A 25518-nucleotide genomic window follows, 5' to 3' on the forward strand; every position below is an offset into this window, starting at 1 on the left:
ACAAACGCGGGGAGTGCCTTTCAGCCAGCTCCGTGGAGGCTTTGCTTTCGCTTCATTTTGTTTTTTAGGTTTCCGTGAATAAACAGTTTCATTTGCAGATAATATAACCGCAAAATAAGCCCGCAGAAATAAAAATATGCGCGGACTATTTGCCACTACGGACTACTACGTATTACTCCGCCAATGGCAGAGCGGCAAGCCGCCACGGGACTGGGTGAAAGGCACTCCCCGCGTTGGTTGGCTCCACCCACCGTACGAGGCAGAATTAAAAAAAAAAGGCGGGAGCCGGGCGTTAATTCGATTTAATTAGGGAAATCGGCCACACAGGGCAGTAAATCGAAGTTTCTAAGAATGCTCGGAACGTGTAGATTGAGTTCCCGCGGCGAAAAGACAAGTTCAGATTCCTCTTCAGTGCACCTTTAAGTAGACGCATTCCCTCGCCACTTCCAGAACTTTGCTACCAATCATGAACAGTTGTTCCCTTCCAAGAGCGTTGAACATTACTTTACTTTTCTTCATACTAATCTTTAGACTCACCATTCTGCTTTTCCTATCCAAGTCATTGACCATGCTTTGCGGTTAGTCCCCCCGAGTGATTTGGCGAGTCAATGTCATCATGGCACTGTATCATAGCACGCTTCAACCATGTGCCACCAAGTACTCCGCGTCAGCGGGCGCGCTGCATCAGCATTACATGCCCATCAGCACATTGGTTTCATGCAAAGCCTACAGCATGCATGCTTCTGCTGCATGCTGGCTGTTTGTTGATTCTATGACAACGTCGAAAGTTAACCCATGTGACACACGTAACATACTGTCATTTGAAAATGCCGCAAGTTCAAATAAAGAAATTTCTTAATGCGACCGTTTACTACAAGGTTAAAATAGAAGTGTGGAGTGAATCGAATGGCAAATACCGTTCATAAGCTGCTCAAAATTTCAAATATTCATACACCCCTGTCTCGCGCATACCCACATAAAGCATGAAAAAGAAAAATGCTTACAGTGGTCCAGTGCTGACTGCAAGATTTTCTTTGACTAGGATAGCGTTTACACATATGTCCATGTCATCCTTGCCAGGTATGTACAGTGTCACTTTTGGACGCTGGCAGTCTTCGCTGTGCGCTGTGAGAGGAGGGAAAAAAAGGCCAGAAAAACTGCTGTGAAAACACGGAAAGGGATAACTAATCATATTCAGCCCAAAGGTAATGCTTACCATGAACCTTCAATAGAAGGTGCTGGTTCAGGGTCAATTTGTTCAGCTTGGCCTTCGCCTTAAAGAAAAAAAAGAGGGGGGGGGGGGGGGGGGGGGAAGTAAACAGGGATCTGTAAGCTTTCTACAAATTAAAAAAAATATTTTGAGCAAATGAAATTTCCGCCCCCTTCACAATCAATTTTCTACAGTCCTATATTCGTATCACCTTGCCATCAGCCACTGCCCCCCCATAATCATGATCTTATATAAAGTACCTGTCGTGCTTTCAAATTCGCACTGCCACTTATTATTTTTATGCGAAGCATACTACTTTAGCTACCACTTCAGCCCTTCACCGTGGTTGTGCGCCTCCAAATCACGTGATACATGACGTCACACCACGTGATACGATGACGTCACGACAGTGGAGAAACGGGGGCTCACCTCGCGCCGTCGCTGTGGTTGTGTGCCTCCAAATCACGTGATACATGACGTCACACCACGTGACACGATGACGTCACGACAGTGGAGAAACGGGGGCCCACCTCGCGCCCTCGCTGTGGTTGTGCACCTCCAAATTACGCGACACGATGATGCTTCGCATTCTCCAGGCTTAACCAAGTTAAGCCTCAGCCATTTTTTTTTTCCAATACGGTACAATCTTGATGATACGATCACGGCTAGTAAGAATTTGTAAAACTCCCAGGCAAAAATGCATTGCAGGCAATGAAAAGAATTTCGAATTTCCGAACGCCTTCCTGCACCATGGCAACTGCGAACACAAAGTGCTGCCCTCGTGATGTGATATGCAAATGCTGTGACTGCCAGTTGCACAGTACACAGCACCGAGAGCAGCACTGCGTGATCTGCACGCTGCGTACGCACTGGTCACCAGTCATGCAGTATGCACTCTGTGAGCGCTGAGCAGTGGCTGACTGGCTGTAAATGAATCCTGTCAGCTGTAAAGAGGTCACACGAATGCATTTCCTGTGCCATCGAGGTTACATACTGTACTACCGCTGCTACTATTTTCTAGCTTCATTAGTTAACATGACCATTCCCAAGTGGCGCTAAACCGGCCTCTGCCAGGTGGGCCTAAAAAATCGAAAACAGTTTTTCTCATGAAGCAGAACCGGAATAACGTATTTACACACATACAGCGCCACCACGAATATAACACAACAGTGGAGTTTGGAACCTCAAGAAAATGAAAAAATGAAACATAACGATTATACTGTGATCCCAGCCTGCTCAAGTCAACTACAGCTCCTCACTGAGGGCTCGGAAAAAAACGTGGGGACGGCACGCAAAAATAAGGAAGTAATGGATACATCGACATTATACGAGAGGCAAACCCCTCAGAAATGTGCGCAACATGATGTGCGCAACATGATGTGCGCAACAAGCTATGCCACAGCCCATGAGCGCCTCAGATGAGATGTACCAGGGGTATCATGACTTTTTACATCTGTCACGCCGTTTTTATGGACACTATTATCGCTAACGTCACTGGCGGATCTCAATCAGCAAGCACTTGCTCACCACAGGTGTTTGCTTTAAGTCCCGAAAAGAATATTCCATATTGCCACGTATCATTATAGCGTCCGTTCGTTCGCGCAAGGCCGCAGAAAAGGGGTGTTATTTTTTTATTTTTGTTCGAGACGCCAGAAGCGACCGATCTAACCTCGATCCTTCACAGCCATGAACAGCTGCAACTACGTGTTTCCAGATTACTCTAGATGATCTCGACCTGTTATCTCGAAGTTTCCTTGGCGGCTTTAAATTGAACGATGCCACGAGCAGCGGGCATTCGTAGTTCAACGACTGACGAGCACGTTTGTTGCTTACGCCGCCGCCCCAGTGATTCAGTTCTTTTGCGGGCGCAAGTCAGACCAGATAAAGAGCTTCGTTTCCAAGACTGGTTGGTGTCTTCCTGACCGCTGGACTGCCGTCACTACAACGTGACAATATCAAATCAGCGTGCCATGCAGCATATTGACCTGATGTGTAGGCATCTTAGCCCACCGTAAGCACTAAGTCACGAGCAAACTGGAAGAAAGACACAAATAGACAAAATGCGAAGTCCCTACTTGTCGACAACACCGTCATAGTATGTCAGCACAAGTCAAGGAACTACAATGCAAGACAGGAAAAATTTAACATGAGTTTGCAAGAGGCACAATAAGCAGGGTCACAGGCTGGTCTGGGCCGCAAAGATGGTAACTGTGGCTTTCACACAACAGCAACGCCAGAAGCATTTCTGATCGGGTCGATGCTTTGAGTTTGTATGCAACAAATAGTGAAAAATGCGAGCATAACAAGGATGTGCACAACAAACTAGTTTGGTTTGGTTTATGGGGTTTAACGTCCCAAAGCGACTAAGGCTATGAGAGACGCCGTAGTGAAGGGCTCCGGAAATTTCGACCACCTGGGGTTCTTTAAAGTGCACTGACATCGCACAGCACACGGGCCTCTAGAATTTCGCCTTCAAGAAATTCAGCCGCCGCAGCCGGGATCGAACCCGCGTCTTTCGGGTCAGCAGCCGAGCGCCATAACCACTGAGCCACCACGGCGGGTAACAAACTAGTTGAGCTTCAGTAAATGCATCAGTTTCAATGACAGCAGAGTTCGGGACCTGCTGCGGCATTTCAAGCAAGTACATACGAACACAATGGCAATGTACAGCAAAAGTCTTCGTGCTGTCCGCATTCAAAATCCCTAGAAATTACTATAACTGCCAGTGTAACCACTGGTTTAACAGATTCCAAGGTACTGCAAAGATGGTAATGGGGTTCAATAAAAAAAAACTGCCTTAATGTGAGCACTCTCAAAGTACCAATGATTACAAAATATTCAAACTACATCACTTTGCCTCTTAACGACACACATCTTGTACACAAAATACATTTTTTTCTAGTGCAGCAAACTATAGTCCCAAAACTACCCCGGATACGTTCGTCAAGTTCTCCTGGAGGTACCACCTTTCTTTTATATCCACTGCATCTCAAATCTGACCTCCTCACTGGTAATTAGGCAGCACTCACTCAGTTGTTACACTCATTTTTCTCTTGATATACCAAACCTCTGCTAGTGGGCAAGAGGCGAAGCTTGGTTTGCTGTTTCCTTTGAACTGCATTTCACGCACTCAGATTTTGATGGCTTCCGTCAAAAAGCAGGCGGCCAGATGCCCTTCATGACCAAAACAGAAACAGGAGGTGAACCTCTAAACAGTGCTGTCCAGTGAGGCACGCGGGAATGACGAAGGAGAGGCACAGTGCACACAGCATACCTCGTCAGGCCAGCTGCTGCCACCCGTGGCCGGGGCTATGTCGGCCAGCATCACAGGAATGGCCTGGATCGGAAGGCGCATGAACTTGTCGGGAACACGGCGCACCCACGAGATGGGCACCACTTCCTGGTTTCCGTAGTCCACGTAGAGCACCTCCACTTCCGATTTCGTCACCAGCCTCATCACACGGGCCCGGTACCACAGCTTGTCGTGAGGAAACTTTGCCAGACAAACCATGCCTGCACATTTGAGAGACGACGGCGAGAACGCCATGGCCCTTTGTCACCACAGGACTCCAAAAGAAAAGTAAACCAGCAGAGTGCATGGTACATGTGTGTGATGACAAAATCCACGCACCAGTTAGCACACACACACACTACTGAACTATGCACAGAGTACACTAGGCACAAGTGCCAACTTGGCCGGATGCAAAATGCCCCTACTGCTGCCGCCACAGTTGTATTGCGGACGCTCTGCAGATTGCGACACTGCCAAGTGCAGTGCACCACATGCAAAGAAAGTAAGTGAGCTTTTCACTACTATGTCTCTGTAGCTCACCGTGTGTCAGGGCACATCCAGTGTCCATGTTCTAACTGGAAGTTGGTTCGGTTTATGGAGTTTAACATCCCAAAGTGACTCAGGCTATTAGGGACGCTCGGGAAATTTCGACCACCTAGGGTTTTTAACGTGCACTGACATCGCACAGCACACGGGCCTCTAGAATTTCGCCTCCAAAGAAATTCGACTGCCCAGCCGGGATCAAACCCACGTCTATTGGGTCAGCAGCCGAGTGCCATAACCACTGAGCCACCGCGGCGGCCTGACTGGAAGTATGCATTGACTGGCTGAAGCAGTGGAAGTGTTTACAGCATTCGAATGCAACAGAAAGCACAGTCAAGGTCTTCTAGATCGTTGCTTCTGGCTGCAGTTCACATGCGACTGTGGCAGTTAAATGTAAACCAGGTACACTGCTTTGCAAGTTCAAATTAGCAATCAACTGCTCCAAAATCAGCGTGCCTTTTGGAATGAAAGTCAACGTACCCAGCTTGAAGTGTAAGAGGGCGTACAATGAGAATCTGTGGATGGACTGCAGTTACCAAATCAAGCACGTGCTGGCAGTGATGCTGCTCGTAGATAGCAGGCCCAGAGACACACTGTGTCTCAACTCAACGCCACAACCGCTTGCACTACTCCAGCCAGGGGTGCGTCCCAGGATGAGCCCTCATGGAGATCATATCATGGAGGTATGACATGGGCTCAAGAGGTTGCTTTCTTGATATCATGCTACAAACTTCGCCCGAGTTATTTAACTTTCCACTCACTCTGCAGTGAGCATAGCAGCATCGAACAAAGATACGACCTAGAGCCAGCCTTACAATGACAATGCAAACTTGCATGCTGGTAATGATCACACTAGGCAACATGACTCGCAACATGTGGCAAGCAGAATAACAGGTAGTGTCATTCATCACAACTTTCCCCAGAGTGGAGGAATTCCAAGCAAAGATGGTTTGGTTTATGGGGTTTAACGTCCCAAAGCGACTAAGGCTATGAGAGACTATGAGGTGGGCTATGGCTATGAGGCTATGAGGTGGGCTCCGGAAATTTCGACCACCTGGGGTTCTTTAACGTGCACTGACATCGCACAGTACACGGGCCTCTAGAATTTCTCCCCCAAAGAAATTCTAGCCGCCGCAGCCGGGATCGAACCCACGTCTTTCGGGTCAGCAGCCGAGCACCATAACCGCTGAGCCACCGCGGCGGCTCCAAGCAAAGAGCCATAGCAGACAGGTAGAGAGCACTGGTAAGTGGAAGAGCCGGCACTAAGCAGAAGGGCTGCAGCAAGTTTGAGGATAAGCTTGGATCTGCGCTAGCTCAGCTGCGAAGTTCAAACAAGGATTTTTTTATTATTATTTTTTTTTGGGGGGGGGGGGGCTGCTTTCTGAAAACAGACGATGCCCCATCTAGTTCAACCTGTTGCTTTTCTGGGCCGGTTCAGCCACGATGAGGTTTAGGGATGAGCATAATTTTGCACTCGTACCATGTACCGTATTTTCCGGTGTATAAGAGGCGGCTTTTTTTCAAAAATTTTGCTGGTGCGTCCTATACAAGGGTGCGTCTTATACGCAAATTTTTCTTTTTTTTTTTGCGAGTTCAGAAATTATTCAGGTTCATGTTCAAGCTTTTTCCACTGAAAAATTATGCTACCAATCAGGCGTCTGTAACACCTTTAATACTTAAATACGGGGACTGCCATGCGCAACTTTTCTAGAACTTTATCATGAAACGGCGGGGATGACGACTTTCAGGATCATAAACACGCGGCCGTTTCAGAGGCCCCAAGCAAAAGTAATATGGAATGCCAAAAGATGGCGACAATCGCGCTTCTCGTCTTTGTCAAGACAAGCCAAAACAAGCTGGTGTTTTTTTTTTTTCTTTAGTCACCCTTTGCAACTTTGTTGCTCAGTGTACGTAGTGCAAAGAGAATGTTGCAGCTGCATTGCCTCCAGAAATGGACAAACTTTTTGATAGCGCATCCGAAGATGAAGACTTCGAAGGTTTTAAGTAAAAATAAAATGTTGTTATGGACATAAGGAGAGTTCTTTCATTTCTTTTTTCTTTTTTGAAGAACTTCTCACAGGTATGGTGCATTTTGTGATGGTCACACAAGCATATTTAATTAAGCCTCACTAGCCTAAGTGGGTAAATTGGGGTGAGTCTTATACACGGGTGCGTCTTATATACCAACTTTTTCAATGACAGCCTGCATATATGGCGGGTGCGTCTTATACCCCTGTCACACGGGCACTTTCGATGCTCACTGAACTCGATCTGCATCGAGAGTTTCGAGCACGCTTGAAACATCCGGTGCTACACGGGCATTTTCAATGCTCCTTGAGAAGTTTCCCTCATGTGTGTTAGGTGGCGCCAAATGTTCCTCCAACAGCCATAACAAGGTGATGTCCGGCAACACTGTGCAGCAAGGGGCAGCGGCAGCCAAATCCGTAGCCAGACGTGCGACGCACCTCTGCTATTGTGCGATGGAACCCAAGGGTCCGCAACGCCTCCGCGATTTCTGTGTAGACTACGGCATTTGTCTTCTGGCACCTCAAATTATCTAGGTGGTCTAGCCAGCACTCAATGAGTGCGGCTGTCTCGCGCTCGCTCCACAGTTTGCGCGCCGACGAGCAGGAGGACGCTATCTTTGTTGTTTACACTGACGGCGAAGCTTGGAGCGTGGTGTCGAGATTATTTATAAATATGTTTGCATATCAGCAGGCATAGTGCCTGAAAAGGTTCTGTCTTGCGTTTTAATCAATTACAACAACAGTTGTAGTTTTGTTTTACTAACTAGTGTTTATTTTTATAGCTTCGTGAGAGCGAGAGTGCTTTCGATTGTGCTTGGAACCTCAAGCGCTCTTGAGGACAGGCATCGAGTCAAGCAGGATCGAGCTCGATTGCGCTTGAAAGTGGCCGTGTGACAACCGTCGATCTGCATTGAGTTCGATGAGCATTGACTCAATGAGGATCGAAAGTGCCCGTGTGACAGGGGTATTATACAAGGGTGCCCCTTATACACCGGAAAATACGGTACCTACACGATACAAGTTCTTTGGTTCTTTGTTTTCAAGTTTTAATTCCCTTTATCTCACAATTTAAGAAGGTAAAAACAGGCTGCCATGTTCTGAGCTCAAATTCGGGCATAAATTGGGTCATTCAACCAATATCCCCTCAATTTTGGCCGTATTCAAGCTGTATTGTGCAACACAAAAATAAAAACTACTGGCACTTGTTTTCGCACAGGCAATAAAATTGTCTACCTATTCCTCTCAATTTTCATAATGCAAGTCATACCAAGAACTGTTTACCAAATCAGACATTTCTTGTTTCTTATTTCTATGTATCAGTTATTTCGTCACATACATTACCACAGCATTATATGCACAGCACTTTTGCATCTGTTAGACCTGCCTGCTTTGTTTGTACACTACGAGAACATTCATTCAACATCGCAGCGGTGATTTGAAATAGACAAAGGACTTGGGGGGGGTATGAAGTCATTAGCGTGGGCAATGCCTGATAAAATGATGCCAATAAGGCACCCGGTCAGTACCTGTGTCCTGACTTCTCATTTCCAAAACATACTTTTCTAAATTTACCATCGATCAAATCCCCCCCACGAATAACAAGCTTTAGGACAGGTTTAAGATCATCAACGAAAAACACTCCTCCATAATAAGCACAACACATCCGCTAGATTCCCAGCAATGCGCTTAGCTTTGTGCACCGCCAAACCACACTGTAATGAAGTAATAATTGTAGGTAGAAATCGGGTTTAACCTCCTCTTTATGAAATGTGAATGGGGTGCAAGAATTGGGTGAAACCGGGTTTCACTCGAGAATGAAGGAGCCCAACTTGTACAACACTGCAGCGAGGGTTGACTGGGTTACCTATTTCTTTCTCGCAATGAACGCAGCAAAACAACTGTTTGGCAGGGAAGCATGCTGCACTCACCAACTTGCGCTGCAAACAAGATGTCCAGCTCATTGCTGTCATGGTTACAATGACGCTGCAAGTCTCCAAGCAACTTCTGTATGTACTCCACGTTAGAGCCCAGCTGCAGAGAGGAGCAACATTGACATTTTTAGGTTAGCCACGGCACCGTAACAGGGCCCTGTCCGGCGTAGCGGTCAGTCTGCCTTCCAAACAACAGGATTCCCGTGTTCAGATAGCAAAGCCAGAGTTGGACAAGGAACGAAAATTCCTCTCGATGGTGACAGCATCAATGTTAAAGGCCTGGCACATAATGCTAGCATAAGGCGGTGACCGCTGTCACTATACAGAACTACCGTATTTACCCGAATGTAACGAGAGTTTTTTTACCATAAACAGACGTGAAAAGTCACCCCCCGCGTTACATTCGAATACTAGGTATAAAAATGTTAAGAAAGGCACCAAACACTCATTATTAGGCTCGCTTAATGTGCCGCATTTACGTGCGTGTCGATTGACCTGCTCCTTCAAAGTCGCGCGCTCCAAATTCAGCGGTCAACCAATACGCGAACCACGCCAGGATGAGTCGTGAATGCGGTGCAAACGCGAAAAAGGCAGAGCAGACGACACCAACGAGAGCGCGCCAGCAACGAGTCACCTTGAAACATGGAGGAAAAAAATGAGGGAGCGCGACGCCAAGCGGCAAGCCTTCACAAGCCAAGCGCTCGTGCACGGCCGGTCTCTAGGGGGAGCGCGCACCCCTCGAGACCGGCTGTGGCTCGCGAAGCCGATTCCTCTCCCATTTTTTCGCTCTCCCAGTCAGTTCCTCTCCCGCACGCTATCAAGCTCTATGCGCTATCACATGGCGTGGTCACGGGAGGACAGACTTTCTCCTTTTTAGTGCATTTTTACTTTTTACGACTGGCTTCAAAACATCGCCGGTGACGTAGCGCTCCGTTTGGGCCACGTGATAGTACCACGTGACCTACGCCACAGATTCCTCAGGCAGTGCATAGCCGCATGGTCTGTGTTTCGACACGTTTCCAAAATGGCGTGCTCTCGCGCTCAGTATACCGCTGGCTTCAAGCGCAACGCTATTCTACTCGCCGAAAAAGTCGGTAACTCAGTGGCAGCAAGAAGCCTGGACATCAACGAATCGACGATAAGGGGATGGAGGAAGCATCGCCAGGAGTTGTTCAATTGCAACAGTCAAAGAAAAGGTTTCTGTGGGCCCAAGAAAGGCCGCTTCCCGGATTTGGAGCGTCGTCTTGTGGACTTTGTTGGTGAACAACGCTCCCGGCTTCTTGGTGTGAGCATTGAGATGCTTCAGTGCAAAGCACGTGAACTTGCGCGAAACGCGGGTTTGGTGCCAAACCAATTCAAGGCATCGCGCAGCTGGATACAGAAGTTCATGCAAAGGGCCGGTTTTTCCCTTCGACGCACTACCTCGATTTGTCAGAAACTACCCGAGGACTTCGAGTCGAAACTTCTCGCGTTTCAGCGGTATGTCATTGATCTCCGCCGCTCTACCAACATGCCACTTGGACACATCGGGAATGCGGACCAAACCCCTGTGTACCTTGATATGCCAATGGTTAGGACAGTGCACAAGTCTGGTGAACACGAAGTTCGGATAAGAAGCACTGGAAACGACAAGAATCGCATAACAGTTATGCTCGCATGTTTGGCTGAAGGTCGCAAGCTCCCTCCCTTCATAATTTTTCGCCGGAAGACTATCCCGAAAGAAAAATTTCCAAACAACGTTGTCGTACGCTGCCACGAAAAAGGCTGGATGGACTCGGGACTCGTCATAGATTGGATTTCCAGCGTTTGGGACCGAGGGCCAGGTGCATTGCTGCATCCAGAATCAATATTGGTGCTGGATTCTTTTCGAGGTCACCTTACACCCGGCGTGAAAGAAAAGCTGCAGCGTGACCGAACGCATTTGGTTGTTATACCGGGTGGAATGACGTCCATTCTTCAGCCCTTGGATGTTTGCTTGAACAAGGCGTTCAAGGATCGCTTGCGGCAGCTGTATTGGGACTGGATTGAATGTGGATCGACATCAACACCTGCAGGGAGACTGAAACGCCCGAGTGCATCTACTGTTGCCCAGTGGGTTTCAGCTGCTTGGTACGGGCTGCCTCATGAAACCGTCCGCCGCGCATTTAAGAAATGTTCCATTTCAAACGCCCTTGACGGAAGTGAGGACGATCTGTTGTGGGAAACAACTAGTCTCAAAGAGCAGTCCAGCTCTGATGACGACAGCGACGGCGACATCAGTGGCGAGGATGAAGATAGGGCATAATTTGCAGGCACTGTACTTCAATAAAGCTGCTCTCGACTTTTCCTATAGTTTCCTGCGTTACATTCGTGTTCTATAATTTCGGTTCCTCGTGTTAAATTCGTGTTTTCGCGTTTTTTGATCATGCGCGTTCGCTAAGTCGACCCTCGCGTTACAGTCGTGTTCTTTTTTTTCCCCGGTTTCGCCCTCGCAAAGTCGACCCTCGCGTTACAATTGGGGTCGCGTTACATTCGGGTAAATACAGTACTTTCAGCATGTTGGATTTGCTACAACCGATGAAGTGGACCCTGTGGCAGCCTAGGATCTGCCACCATCTGATGTGCTCCCAACTGACGCCGAAAACGTTCTTCCAGACCTGCGCAGTGGTGGCACTGCGATTCTGGACATCGTCTCGTTTGACAGTTTCTCAGATGCCGACAGTGCTGGACTGACATGCGCAGAGCTAGCCGACGAGATCATTCTGCTTCCCCGCGGAGCGCTGGCTGGGAGTCGGAAGATGACGCACCGTGTGCATTGCTGCCACTCCAAGCGGACTTTGTACATGTAATAACTCTGCTTTCAACCAATTTTAGGCTTACAGGAATTTGAAAGAAAATTCCCAGCTAGGGTGCATTGTGTGCAACGCGCAGGATTTCAGGTATTCCGAATGCTCTCCAGCCCCACTGCAGATGACATGAACAAATGCGCCATGACTGCACGCTCAAGTGCTAGACGCTGCCCGCACCTCACCTATGCCACGGTCACCAATCGCATGGTACGCGCCACAAGCAGTGAGCGGCGGTGCGCCGACGTTACGACTTAGCGGTGGTGTGTGGCCCGTGCATCGCTCACATCGCTATTTCCAATCATGCACAGAGGCATGCAGCTATAAAAACAACTCCATCAGCCATACATACATCCACGCAGATGCATGGATCTTGTTCGTTTTGGATAATAAATATTTTTCGCAAGCCCTTGAGATTAGTACCATCGAGATTCCACTCTATTACCTTTTCCAACTGCGCTGATGAGAGAAGGAAATCAACCAAGTAATCCTCGCAGACAGGAGATTATGAATAAAGTCAAATGCTGCTGGTGGGAGCTAAACACAGGCCTCCACATTGTGTGCCGCGCTCTGCCAGCTGAGTTACAGCAGTGGATGTCTCATCTAATTTTGAATAATAGTACGTACAACATGCAGTTTAGAGTGTGTTCACCAGTTCCACAGCTTAGCATAGTAATGGCATGTCCCACTATGACGCAAGTGCCACATGAAATGTGGCCAAAGGTGGAAAGTGACGGCTGTTTTAAAACCCTCTGATGCTATCTGCGGCAACATAATTGCCAGAATTTATACCCTTGTTATGCTATAGACTCACACACGCACTATACTAACTAGCGGAAGGCTCAATCTGGTGATCTTGTTCAAGTAGTCGATGCAGAGGTTTTCTGGCTGCATGCGTCCCAGGTAGCTAGCTGGGGGAGTCCGGGACAAAAAAAAAGGTAAACCATGTTTTCAGTGGGCCCCTTCTGCAGAAGCTGCAGCCACACCCAAAGTATGTTCTAACGTAACCATGACACAGAATTTAAAGCCTGGAAATTATTCTTAAGAATCATTCACAGCTTCATTCAGAATTAAGACAGCAAAAAACTGGGCTTACGAAAGGAGTTGGCCACAGCGTACACCCAAAGTCACCAAACAAGGAAACTCACCTCTTGCACAAACAGTTTGTGTGGATGGTGTATGCAGCTGATAATCACATTCACGATCTGGCCAGCGTGAAGCTCGGCAGGTGAGTAATACTGACGCCGGGCGTGTGCTTGAGGTTTTCCTGGAAGCGACAGCGTGTGCACATTAATTTGTGAACAAGAGAGAGCGATGTACAGTGCGCACAAATGGGACATTCAAAACTAGAATTTCCAATTTTTTTTTTTAAACAAAGAGCAGTACACAAAAGCCGGTTTTTGCACATATGTGTTATGCTGCCAAGTGGGCATAGACGGAGGACAATTATCATCATAAACCCAGTACTGAATAAAAGATCAAACATTTTTCTTTACTCACTTCAGTTAGTGTGCATGTTTATATTGAAAACTTAAAAGCAGTCACATTCTTAAACTATACCATTTTCTACAATTTTCGCAGCACATCAGAGCTCCGAGAAATCCGCCTCCAAAATTTTAACCCAGACGATGTAATTACGTATGCAAGGCAGTGGGAATCGGAATGAAACTCCTCCCCTGCACTGTCGAAGACCCTCACCATTAGAATAACAAAAAAAAAAAAAAGCTTTTTTAATGTGAAAGCATTACTAGTCCCATAACGCGGAAAGCCGGCAGAGAGAGGAGAGTGAGTGAGAGTGTGCGTGAGCGTGTACTCGCAGATGGAACAGAAAATCCCACCGATGGCAAGAAAAACTGGACGACATTATCAAGCGGCCGTATAACACACACAGCAAGCCGAGCACCGCCACTTCAGACAATCCTATACATGTCATTCATCCATATATACTCGCCACTGGGCGACCTCCATGTGGCACCAGTTTTCCCGACAACATTCACACCAAAAGTGGCACAGTCGTTTGTCGTGCGGCGTTCCAGGTGGTGTCATATGCTTTCGCGTTGCATATAGCTTACATGCGTTAGTCAAGTTGGGGGCCAAATTGCGAGAGGGATTCGAACCAACAACGAATGAACCATCAAATGTGTGCCCTCCCAGACAAGGAACAGGTTCGGGCTGGTGTCATACACTTGCGTGTATATGTGTGGGTGATGTGGGTGATGTGTGAGTAGATCGGTGTCAAAGCACCCAGGAACAATAATGATTTCTCATTCCCACACACGTAAGCAGTCTTAAGATGCTGTAATGATCCACTGATGCAAGCTCCAAGCTGCCAACATGCAACATGACCAGCGTGATGCATCACATATCTGAGCTGCAGCGGACCCACGAAAAGCTCATCAGAATAGACGGCATATAAGCTCACCAAGTGCAAAGACAGTTCATTCTGAGAGGTACACAGGAAAAGATGAGACGTAATCTCCCTTGTTTTGTGTGCATGTGCTCTTCGATGCCACTACAGCACCACAACAGCTTGCCCAAATAATGACAAGAATAGTCAGGACCTTCTCGCGTGGTGTCATACAGTTCTCTCCTTTCCTTTTACATGTTTCAAGTTGTAGCTGTGCCTTGCCCTGGACATTTTTTACATAATGGTCGACCGCCAAGTTTGGACAAGTCCATTTCTCAGAAACAAGTCAGCCTTAAAGGTGCACTGAAGAGGAATCTGAACTCTTCTTTTTGACGCGGGAACTCAATCTACACGTTCCGAGCATTCTTAGAAACCTCGATTTATTGCCCTGTGTGGCCAATTTCCCTAATTAAATTGAATTAACGTCCGGCTCACGCCTTTTTTTTTTTTTAATTCTGCCTCGTACGGTGGGTGGAGTCGACCAACGCTGGGAGTGCCTTTCACCCAGTCCCGTGGCGGCTTGCCGCTCTGCCATCGGCGGAGTAATACGTAGTAGTCCGTAGAAGCAAATAGTCCGCGTTTCTGCGGGCTTATTTTGCGGTTATATTATCTGCAAATGAAACTATTTATTCACGGAAACCTAAAAAACAAAATAAAGCGAAAGCAAAGCCTCCACGGAGCTGGCTGAAGGGCACTCCACGCGTTGGTCGACTCCGCCCACCGTACGAGGCAGAATTAAAAAAAAAAAAAAAGGCGGGAGCCGGACGTTAACTTGATATAATTAGGGAAATCGGCCACACAGGGCAATAAGTCGCAGTTTCTAAGAATGCTAGGAACGTGTAGATCGAGTTCCCGCGGCAAAAAGACGAGTTCAGACTCCTCTTCAGTGCACCTTTAATGAGAATTCATAAAATGCATTATTTGCTAAACCAAGTGAAAAGGGCACTTTATCAAGCGAGTGAGACAACAGGATGACGCACCTAGCTTGCTCTCGCAAGGCACGTGGTACATTGCCACACCGAGGAACACCAGTGCATCTGAGATGGAGGTTCGTACGTCCCCACAGCCACCCTCGTTGTCATCAAGGAGGTCAACGACCAGGACGTCAGGGCGCCGCTCCACCTCCTGCGAAGGAAAAGAACAGCTCGCAGAAGCTGGCATGTCTGTGGGTAACCGAATTTTAACACAGTACCAACAGAGAACGGGGGCTACCATATGATAATTTTCTTAAATATGTGCCAGAAGACGGGTTCGTTCAGATGTCTTACAAATCAACAAAAAGCTCGAGCCATCTTAACAAAATTTTATTTGAATCATTGCCAAATACACAGCAATTCTGGCACGAAAGTAAGACTTAAAATTGTAAATTTTGAATTTTTTCTTTGCTGACGCAATGCAAAAAATGCACAGCACACAAACTAGGCCGCCTAACATCAACAGAACAACTGCATTTAAAAATTACAGTAAAACCTCGCTATTATGAATTATCGGCCATATTGAACTGTTGTTAACTATTTGTAACAAAAACATGCAACTCTATCTTCATATATCAAATTCGATTTGCCATAAAACAGATCTATCGAAATGCTGAGCGCCAAGCACTGCCCACTTGGATGACAGGTGGCAGGCTTTTCCCCACTACATGATTGACTGCTGGTGGTGCGGCAAGAGTTTGCACAATGGTTCAGGTTTTATCTTGCACTAGAGGGGCCTTATTTTGCTCTTGCCAACAGCGCCATGGAAGATATCACGCAGACTTTCATGGCGGTGGCAAAAGCTACAGACAGCTTTCGTTCTAGTTTTAATTTTTCACGTGACACCACTGCATAATTCGGAGAATCCACTCTAGTTGGTGTCTGACTTGCCACGTGCTGGTGGTACTGTGCGGGGAAGCCAACCTAACTGGCGTTAGGCACTTGGTTTTTTTTGTGCCATCTGCTGGCGTTAGGCACTTGGTTTTTTTTGTGCCATCTGCAACCGCGCGAGAAGCTTCAGAAAAGGTCTCTCCCAGTTGTTGTCCTTTCATCGACTAAATTGCACTTCTCATGAGCGAGCTCTTTGGCGTAATTTTACATTATGGGTTTCCAATACAACACACTATTTTACAGTTTTTTTTACCTGTTCACTGTTCGCTATTTTCTTCACCTGTTCGCTGAATACAAGCCACAATGGGTGGAATGCAATAACATCCATGTGCTGTGCAATTTCAAGGGACATTAAAATACTCAGGCTAGTCAAAACTAATTTGGAGCCCTCCACTATGACGTCCCTTACATGCAAGTCCAGCGGCACCTTCAAGACATTCAATTCCACACAACATGCCACAGGTTACTACTTTTTCACTACCTGAGATATTCAAGCAACAACCAAACTTTTTCCGAATCTGTTGTTGCCATTAAGGCAGCAAGAAAATATATGCACAGTGGGAAAGCAGCTCACCCTCAAAATCAACTTCCTGTTCAGTGCAAGCCTTCCAAACAAGGCACTGCTGTCCTTTTTCCATCGGCCATTCTGAAAAAAGAGAAGACCAAAATAAAGTAAGATATAGCAATCACCACAGCAAAATGCCGTCACAGAATGTCGCATTACGCAAGAGCGGTAACAGTCAGTGACTTCTATTTTTTTTTTTTCTCTTGACATGCTGTGGAAAAACTGTTTCCCCACCCCCTTTCATTTCGAAGCGGGCGACCACCATCATCATGCGTCAGGAAAGCACCGGCTGGGCGAGGTAGGACGTTTCCCTCCTGGCGTAAGCGGAAGCAGCGACGTGAGCACCACCTTGAAGGCTACGCGGAGCTCCGCAGAGCTGTTGAGAGTCTCTTCGGGATCCGGCCAGCGTCGCGAGCGGTTGCAGCCGCAGCACGCTCTCGTCACCTTCCGCGGTAGGCGCATGATCTGTTGTGCCTTGCCGCTGGACTTCTGCTTCCAGGCAGCGAAGCGAGCGCAGCAAACGTGCGCTCTCCTCACCTCCCCCAGAAAGTGCTCGGGGATGGCTTTGCACCAAAGAATGCAGCTCACACGGGAAAACCCGGCCGCCATTGTCGGCGCGTACAAACGTTCGCCGCCGATACCTCCCAAGTAACGTGCGCCCCTGCCCCAGCTGGTAAGTCGGAAACCCTTCTTACGTTAGTCTTCTGTTTCCGAGGGATGCCTCGTTGATGTTGTGTAGCTAGCCAGCCCGCTCTGTGTATTAATTACAACTGTAATAAATAGCATATGAGTGTTCACGCTTTGTCGTCCCTCCCTTTGTCCCTTTTTATTTTTTATTTATTTATTCAATACTGCAGGCCTTTACGGCCCAAGCAGGAGGGGCATACAAATGACATAAGTATACAGAACGAAGATAGCAAATAATAATTTCAAAACACTTGTTCTTTGGGCAATAGAACATGAGCAAAACAAGGACTAAACGAAAATGCAAACCGAGCTCTTCATTTGGGAGAGTCAAACATAAACAAACAGAAGTAAGTCAATGAATGAAATATGCAAAAATGAAATGTCAAACTTGCAGCAAGGCAAACACACGATCAGTTTGGGCAACCAAAAAGCAGACAAGAAAAATATTCAAGAGCAATTCAAGGTTTCAATTGAATCAATGCTCCTCAATTGAGCACGACTCCTCCGCGGTGTGGGAGTGCGCGGGGCGGAAGGCTGACCCCCAAAATTTCCACAATGCAGGCACAGCAATCTTTCAGAAGCAACTGAGACCTCAACAAGGAAGAGTATTTAAATGCATCAAAATAAAATTAACTGCACTTTCAACCAAAAAAACCACTCACAGCCTCCCTTGGCACGACGTTGAATAGGCAGCACCTGATCGCCAAGTGACCAACCTTCTCAAAACAAGGAGCCATACGACGCAGCCTGCAATCAAGCCAAATGCTACAGTAAGCCAAGTGTTTTAAAAGAATACCTACTACACAGAAACATGCCAGGCTGGCAGAGTGCCCTTCAAGAACTTTATACCAGCGTCTTCTTCGCAAGAAAGGGCAACCCTAAGAAAATCGCAACATTGTTGATTTTCCATCCTATTGAGTCCCCAGCACAAGGTGGGGGGATCCCCCCCAAAAGAATTCAGAAAAGCACTGGTGCCACACCAGTGAAAGCACCAAGATTGCTACAAAGAAAAAAAAAATCCGAACCAGCACCTGTGATGAGCTTTTTGCAAAGACATCCTAACCAAAACGGACCTTTTAGCTGCTTCCCACGATTAAACTGCAACTAAAAAGGCCCGACAACCATTCAGAAGTTTGAACCGATCACAGAACTTGAGGAACTTGTGGTTTCTCACAAGGGCTACTGTGTGCAGCAATCCCTGTAGGTGCTGTAACTGCAAAGCCATCAAGGCTTAAGAGTTTAGTGCAACAAAAACGATGAGCTTGTCATCAAGTGATGAAGAAATTGGCAGGCCACTCCAGTCCAGACTTACAACCACCAAGTGGTACGTAATATGTGCATCTGAGCACACTGTCTCCGCTGCCAACTTGCTAATCCCTCCCAGCTGCACTAACAGCATCTCATCACGTCGTCATAATTTTGGCAAGCTCACCAATGTGCATATATATAGGAGTTGGGCTTTTCGATTTAAACCGAAAAAAAAAAAGTACACCAAATTGAATTTTCGAAATTTGATGTTAGCTGAAAAAGGTCAGTATGACATGCATGCCACAGCCAGATAGTCACTGAGTAGGAGCTGCACTGAGACAAAGGAAAAATTTTTTTAAAAAGTACAGAAATAGGGGCACCATGAGATGATGGTACCATTGGATTATGGGGGAACACCAATCTTCAATCTATTTTCTTTTTTTTTAGTGCAATCCTAATGAAACTATATCATCTTGCTTGGTTTTTATGCTGCTTTCAAATTGAAAATGCCTTTTTCCAAAGATTATTAAGATAATTTTAATCAGGGATTGATTAGTACCTCAATGCAAAAAAAAAAAATGGCTCGATAAACATAATTCTTAATGCATGACTACATTGTCTCAAGAGTAAACAGTGCAATAATCAAAGCACTTTTTTTCTCCATTTTGCCCTTATTGGTGGTTTTACAGAACTTGGAACAGCAAAATCCAACATCGATATCTGGGTCCCTTTAAAGACAGCTTTACTGAAGACCGTCGGTGGAACAGCATTTACTCTCAGTTTCCTTTGACTACTTAGCATTCTGTAGCAAACGAAGTCTGCAAGAAAATTGCACAGAGTGCACACACATTCCAGCTCACCTGGTCAAAGGAATCACCTCCGAGTTTCCATAGTCAACATAAAACACTTCGACATTGGCACTGCTTCGCCTGAAGGATGTTCCATCGACCACATTCATATCCCCTTCCATCACACGCAGCACCCGACAGCGGTACCAGTTGTTGTCCACATGGAACAGGGCCAAGTACAGGTCTCCTGCAGAAAGGAAAACAGCTCAGCACATGCATAACATAGCACATGCATATGAGAGAAGCCAACAGCCACAGAAACCAAAGAGCACAGGGGATTTTTTAATTTTTTTTTTTTTGTGGTGTTGATCAAGTAAGAATATTACTGTCGCTTGAAGCTAATTGATTAGAAAAGCAGAAGAACAAACAACCACATGCCGCCGGTGGGATCCGAACCCACGACCTCCGAATTACGCGTCCGGTGCTCTACCTCTGAGCTACGGCGACGGCTGTCAAACCTTCTGCTTTCGGGGGTATTTATGTTTACCCATAACCTAACCTTGAGAGTGTTCATCAGCGCCACCCACGTTCGTAAGCGGCGGACGTGGAACGTCCTGAGTTACCGCTGGTGTGACGTAGAACGCCATCGAACGGCGAGGGTGGAAGCTGTGTGAGAACCCTCTTATGCTTCCTATGGCGTCAAGCCTGCCAGAACCGAGGCCCTTGCTAAGCAATTAAGCAAACAAGGGAAGGAGAATGAGGGGCTCGTTATAAATATGAGAGAAGCCAACAGCCACAGAAACCAAGGAGCACAGGAGATTTTTTTTTTTTTTTTTTTTTTTGTGGTGTTGATCAAGTAAGAATATTACTGTCGCTTAAAGCTAATTGATTAGAAAAGCAGAAGAAAAAACAACCACATGCCGCCGGTGGGATCCGAACCCACGACGTCTTAAAAAATCCCCTGTGCTCCTTGGTTTCTGTGGCTGTTGGCTTCTCTCATATTTATAACGAGCCCCTCATTCTCCTTCCCTTGTTTGCTTAATAGCACATGCATAGTTTTTTTACAGCCGTCTACGCATTTCACCCTACATGGTCCCTCCAGCACGCATATCTCACCGCACTCTCCATCAACTCCAGATCAGCCGTCCACGTGCACGCACTGTCACCTTCGCAGCTTCATTTTTTTCTTGCACCACCGCGGACTGGAATGGCCTTCCCACTGACATTGCAACAATAACCTGTCCCACAAACTTCGCGCGCACAGCCTACAGATATTTGCAATCCTCATAATGCACGATTACTATCTCACACCAAACGTTGCACCCACCCCCTATGTAATGCCCCTAAGGAAATTGATTGACCGATCGATCGTTTGCTTGACTGATTGATCAATCGATTGATAACTGATACATGTTAATTGATACACGTTAACTGATGGTGATAACTGATACAGATTAATTTACTTCATCTTCTTTTCATTTACCTTTAAAGGTGTAACTTCTGGCTCCCGCCTTTCTTTTTTTAATTCTCCCTCGTACGGTGGGCGGAGTCGACCAACGCGTGGAGTGCCTTTCACCCAGTCCCGTGGCGGCTTGCCGCTCAGCCATCGGCGGAGTAATATGTAGTAGTCCGTAGTAGCAAATAGTCCGCGCATATTTTTAATTCTGCGGGCTTGTTTTGCGGCTATATTATCTGCGAATGAAACTAATTATTCATGGAAACCTAAAAAACAAAATAAAGCGAAAGCAAAGCCTCCACGGAGCTGGCTGAAAGGCACTTCACGCGTTGGTCAACTCCGCCCACCATACGAGGGAGAATTCAAAAGAAAAGGCGGGAGCCGGACGTTAATTCGATTTAATTACGGAAATCGGCCACGCAGGGCAATAAGTCGCAGTTTCTAAGAATGCTAGGAACGTGCAGATCGAGTTCCCGCGTCAAAAAGACAAGTTCAGAATCCTCTTCAGCGCACCTTTAACTTAAGTGACTAAGCTGAGTCATCAAATGTTTGGCTTCAGGTTCAGCTTCCTTCGAAAGTTCGGTCTCTACTTCCCAGCGATACCGCGTCCTCCCTAGCTACCAAGAGACTGCACTTGCACCACCACACCACCACGGAACTAGCAACACAGATGGTCTGGCTGTTGTGGCGCTAAAAAAAAACAGGTTTCTGAGTCCCTGGCATTAGGAAGTTACTGCATGCGGACAGACCAGCGCGGCCCCAATCTTCGTCAGCGAGACAAAGCCTCCCGGGAACGAATCCCATGCGCTTGTAACCCAACCAGCCTCGGAGCATTTTCCCTGCCCAGGGCGCGGGTGAACTCCCACTCAAGGGGGGGCACTGGTCTTTGAGACCGAAAAATGACCAAAAAACAGATTTTCAAAAAATCACATTTGTGGAATGTACGGTTACTATTTTCCAACTGTATCAATTTCTTCCTTCAAGAAATCAACATATTGACCATAATATTAAATTCAGATCATCGTGTGGGCTGAATTTATGCAGGAGCAGACAGTTTAATGGCATGAAAATTTTGGACCTCTGGTTGTCTCAGTATGTCAATATCTCAACATCTAGGACAGCTAGAGATGTTGTATTATTTGCTAAGGGAAGCTGAAGGCACAGTGTGTGCAATAATCAAAGCAGATTTGTTCAATCGCACTTAAAAAATTTATAATTTCGCAAAGTTTATCGATGCATTGAATTCACACCTTGAACATTGATATTCCAAGTGCTGTAAAATTACTAATGAGGGTAAAATGGAAAAACTGCCTTGATTATTGCACTCTTTGCTCACCATACTACGCAGCCATGGATTAAAAATGATTTTTTTATTGAGCAGTTTTTTTTGCACCGAGGTACTAATGAATGACTAATTAAAATTAACTATCTTGGGAACCGACTAATTTATAAGAAAGATAATTTCATTGTTGAAATCAGTATAAAAAACTGAGCAAGGTGGTAGAGTTTCATTATTGTTGGACTAAAAATAAGGAAAATAGGTCTAAGACCAGTGTCCCCCCTCAAATTTTCTGCTGAGTAGGATGTCCTCAATTCCTTATTTCATTTTGCAGCTAGTTAGCGTTAATGTAGTTAGCAGCAAAAAACACCTTTCTATGTTTACTGCAGTATTACTGTATTTGTTTGCAAAATGAATGCACCCCTTACTATGGCTGCCAAAAAGTACAATTTGTCGTATTTACTCGCAGAATAGGCACACTTTTTTTTTTTTTTTTTTTTCAGAAAATCCGGCTCAAAGTTAGTGGTGCGCCTATTATACAGGGTAAAATTTCCGAAATTGTTTTGACTAGCAAAATTTCACAGGCAAAAAATCAGATTTTTCATGACCAGATTGGGGGGGTGCGCCCTTGTATTATGCTAGTAAATACAATAATTTTCTCTCGGGTAATAAACACACCCCATTCATTTGGCACACAGTCTGCTGATGATGATAATGAATGCTAGCAGGCACCCTTTCCTTTAACTAGGCCATCCGTTGAATGTCAAGACTTTTTCCTATACATTACCCAAAGGGACAAAGAGCCAATAAGAATATTCCAGATAAATCCGCAAACCAACAGAAACAACGTCTAGCCACAAAGCATTTCACTCCTCGATCTGTCATATTAAGGATCGTAGCTTTACACCGAACAGTATGAGCTGTACTAGAGTGAACTCTAGTTGTGCTCTTGGACATCATTATGGGCCACTACTTGAGTTACTATATGTGCAGGTTTAAGATAAACATAGCTGACTACGCTCTCGAGTAGACACTGTGCTAGAGAGTGCGCTTAGTTTTATTAAGAAGAGTTCTCCCGGAAGAAGCATTTATTCCACCAGCGTACTTACTGCCCCGTTCCACCCCGCATAATGAATGCACCCCCCAAATGTTGAGAGACTCCTTGGAAAAAAAAAAAGACAAGCAAATACAGTATACAGTTGAACCTCGCTACAACGAAACTGACAGAGCACGCGAAAAATTTTGTTGAAGCAAAAACAACCCAAAGACACTGTCAGGTTGGACAACATAGTCCCAAAACATTATTTATTTCTAAAAAAAGTCGGTGAGCTTCTTCTGCTTTTTCTTTTTTTTTGCCAGAGTGCTGTGGCGTGACTTTCGCACTCGGTGAGCAATTGCATCGCAACGTCATCATCGTGAGCACCAATAAATCTGCGGAGCATATCAGATGCTTCCATCACTTCCAGTGCAGAAGGTGGTGCTAAATCCTCCGCATCGCTGTCATCATCCGATGATGCGTCGCTGTGGCGAACGCCCTCACGACGGATTGGTTGCGGCTCTGGCTTGGAAGAAAATGGGAGCTTGCACCCCGCGCCTCGTCGCAAGGCACCCAGCCCGACTGCCATCACCACCAAGCAATGGCGGTCTTCATGTGCGTTTGAGTGGATCAATTGGCTCCAGTGAAAGTTCAGTGAAACAAAGCAGTGCTGACCTATGGAAGAACACAGATGGGTGGCGATATGCTTGCTTTATTGTAAGACAGATTTTTAACCCAGCTTCGTATAGCAGAAATTTGTTTGAAGCGGAAATGCGCCCAAAAAATGGTTCCTTGTGATGATAAATTTGTTCCATTACTTTCTACGGCGACCTGACAGGAAATTGGAAATATTTCGACGAAGTGAAAATTTCACTGAAGCGACGTTCGTTGTTGCAGGGTTCAGCTGTATTTACTGCAGTATATGCATCCAAGTGTATGAATGCCCGGGACGTTATAGCGGGGTTCGACTGTATTTACTGCAGTACATGCATCCAAGTGTATGAATGCCCGAGAGTTTTCTACAGCATGGCCCATAACGCGTATCTGCTGCTTCTCTTGCAAACAGGTCCAGCTACGTTTGCACCACGAGGCATCAGAGCACACCAAACAACAAAACCAGAATAAGGGATATTCAAAATTCCGCAAGTGCGCTTTCCCGCATAACAATGTTGCCCCAAACAAGATGGCTGACCATGCGTTTCCAGCTGAAACAAAGCAAGAAAGACTGGTTTTTTGTTCGATTCTTCCAAAATACGTTTCTTACATTCTATCCACACCTTTAGCGCCTGTCCTGAAGCCCACGTAGTTTCTTTATAGCGAAGTCGGCCATCTTGTTTGGGGCAACATTGTTATGCGGGAAAGCGCACTTGCGGAATTTTGGACATCCCCTATTGCAGGGTAAGGTCTGCAGTGGACAGCTTCCTCAACGGTCAAGGGGCAGCACTGCAATTCTTAGATGGTGCCCTCTCCCAGAGCAGAGTTTGAAGTTCTCCCATGGCTTTATGGAGAGAAGTTTTATGACCGGAAAGAGCAGTGAAGGATCTCAGCGATATGAAGCAGCTGTAAAGCTGATTAATTCACTAACTACTGCACATGCGTGTCACTCATGCGGCTGCTGCTATCCAACCACACCCAATGCTCACACATCACAAAGAGAGAGAGAGGCGAAGGACTCACCGACTTTGACCTCCTCATCATGGTGCAGCCTGGATTCATGTGTCAGGCAGAATGCGGTGATCTCGTTCTGTATTTTCAGAAGCTTCCCAACGGAGCTGCACAGCTGCACGTAGAAGCTGCTGGGGTCCCGAATGTGTGACACCAGGACTCGCCTGTTGTTTACTAGACGAGGGTAAGGCCAAAAAATTTCAAAAAAATGTCGTTAAAGCACTTTCCCCAACTTTACAGGCATAATAAAGTATTACAACCAAAGACAAATAAGAAGGGCATCCAGCACACCCTGTTGCTCAAAACAGTAACCTTGTTCCTGCACAGCACTAAACAAATGGCACCAAAGGTGCGTCACAGGAATAGGGGATATTCAAAATTCCGCAAGTGCGCTTTCCCGCATAACAATGTTGCCCCTAACAAGATGGCGGACCATGCGTTTCCAGCTGAAACAAAGCAAGAAAGGCTGGTTTTTTTTGTTTGAATCTTCCAAAATACGTTTCTTACATTCTATCCACACCTTTAGCGCCTGTCCTGAAGCCCATGTAGTTCCTTTATAGCGAAGTCGGCCATCTTGTTAGGGGCAACATTGTTATGCGGGAAAGCGCACTTGCGGAATTTTGAATATCCCCTATACATGATTTTAGTTTCGATACCTAGGCGCCGCCATGTTTGTTTTACTCGAGCGCCGCCT

At 46.3% G+C, this 25518-nt stretch overlaps 1 protein-coding gene across 1 annotated transcript in view; it reads right to left on the reverse strand.

The window, feature by feature from the left end:
* LOC149359840 (uncharacterized) overlaps positions 1-25518 on the reverse strand; it is an 89300-nt gene that overhangs the window by 35019 nt on the left and 28763 nt on the right. Inside the window, exons 16-25 of the mRNA XM_089571945.1 lie at positions 24837-24998; positions 19461-19635; positions 18015-18099; positions 16675-16746; positions 15216-15360; positions 12977-13095; positions 9001-9103; positions 4485-4723; positions 1217-1274; positions 1005-1125 (exon numbers count right to left, since the gene is read on the reverse strand). Of these exons, the coding sequence (XP_089428071.1) occupies positions 1005-1125; positions 1217-1274; positions 4485-4723; positions 9001-9103; positions 12977-13095; positions 15216-15360; positions 16675-16746; positions 18015-18099; positions 19461-19635; positions 24837-24998 (1279 nt within the window). The remainder of the gene's footprint in view (positions 1-1004; positions 1126-1216; positions 1275-4484; positions 4724-9000; positions 9104-12976; positions 13096-15215; positions 15361-16674; positions 16747-18014; positions 18100-19460; positions 19636-24836; positions 24999-25518) is intronic.

Source organism: Amblyomma mixtum, chromosome 2, assembly GCF_055824585.1.
Source record: "Amblyomma mixtum isolate Tamu chromosome 2, ASM5582458v1, whole genome shotgun sequence".
Taxonomy (NCBI): Eukaryota; Metazoa; Arthropoda; class Arachnida; order Ixodida; family Ixodidae; genus Amblyomma; species Amblyomma mixtum.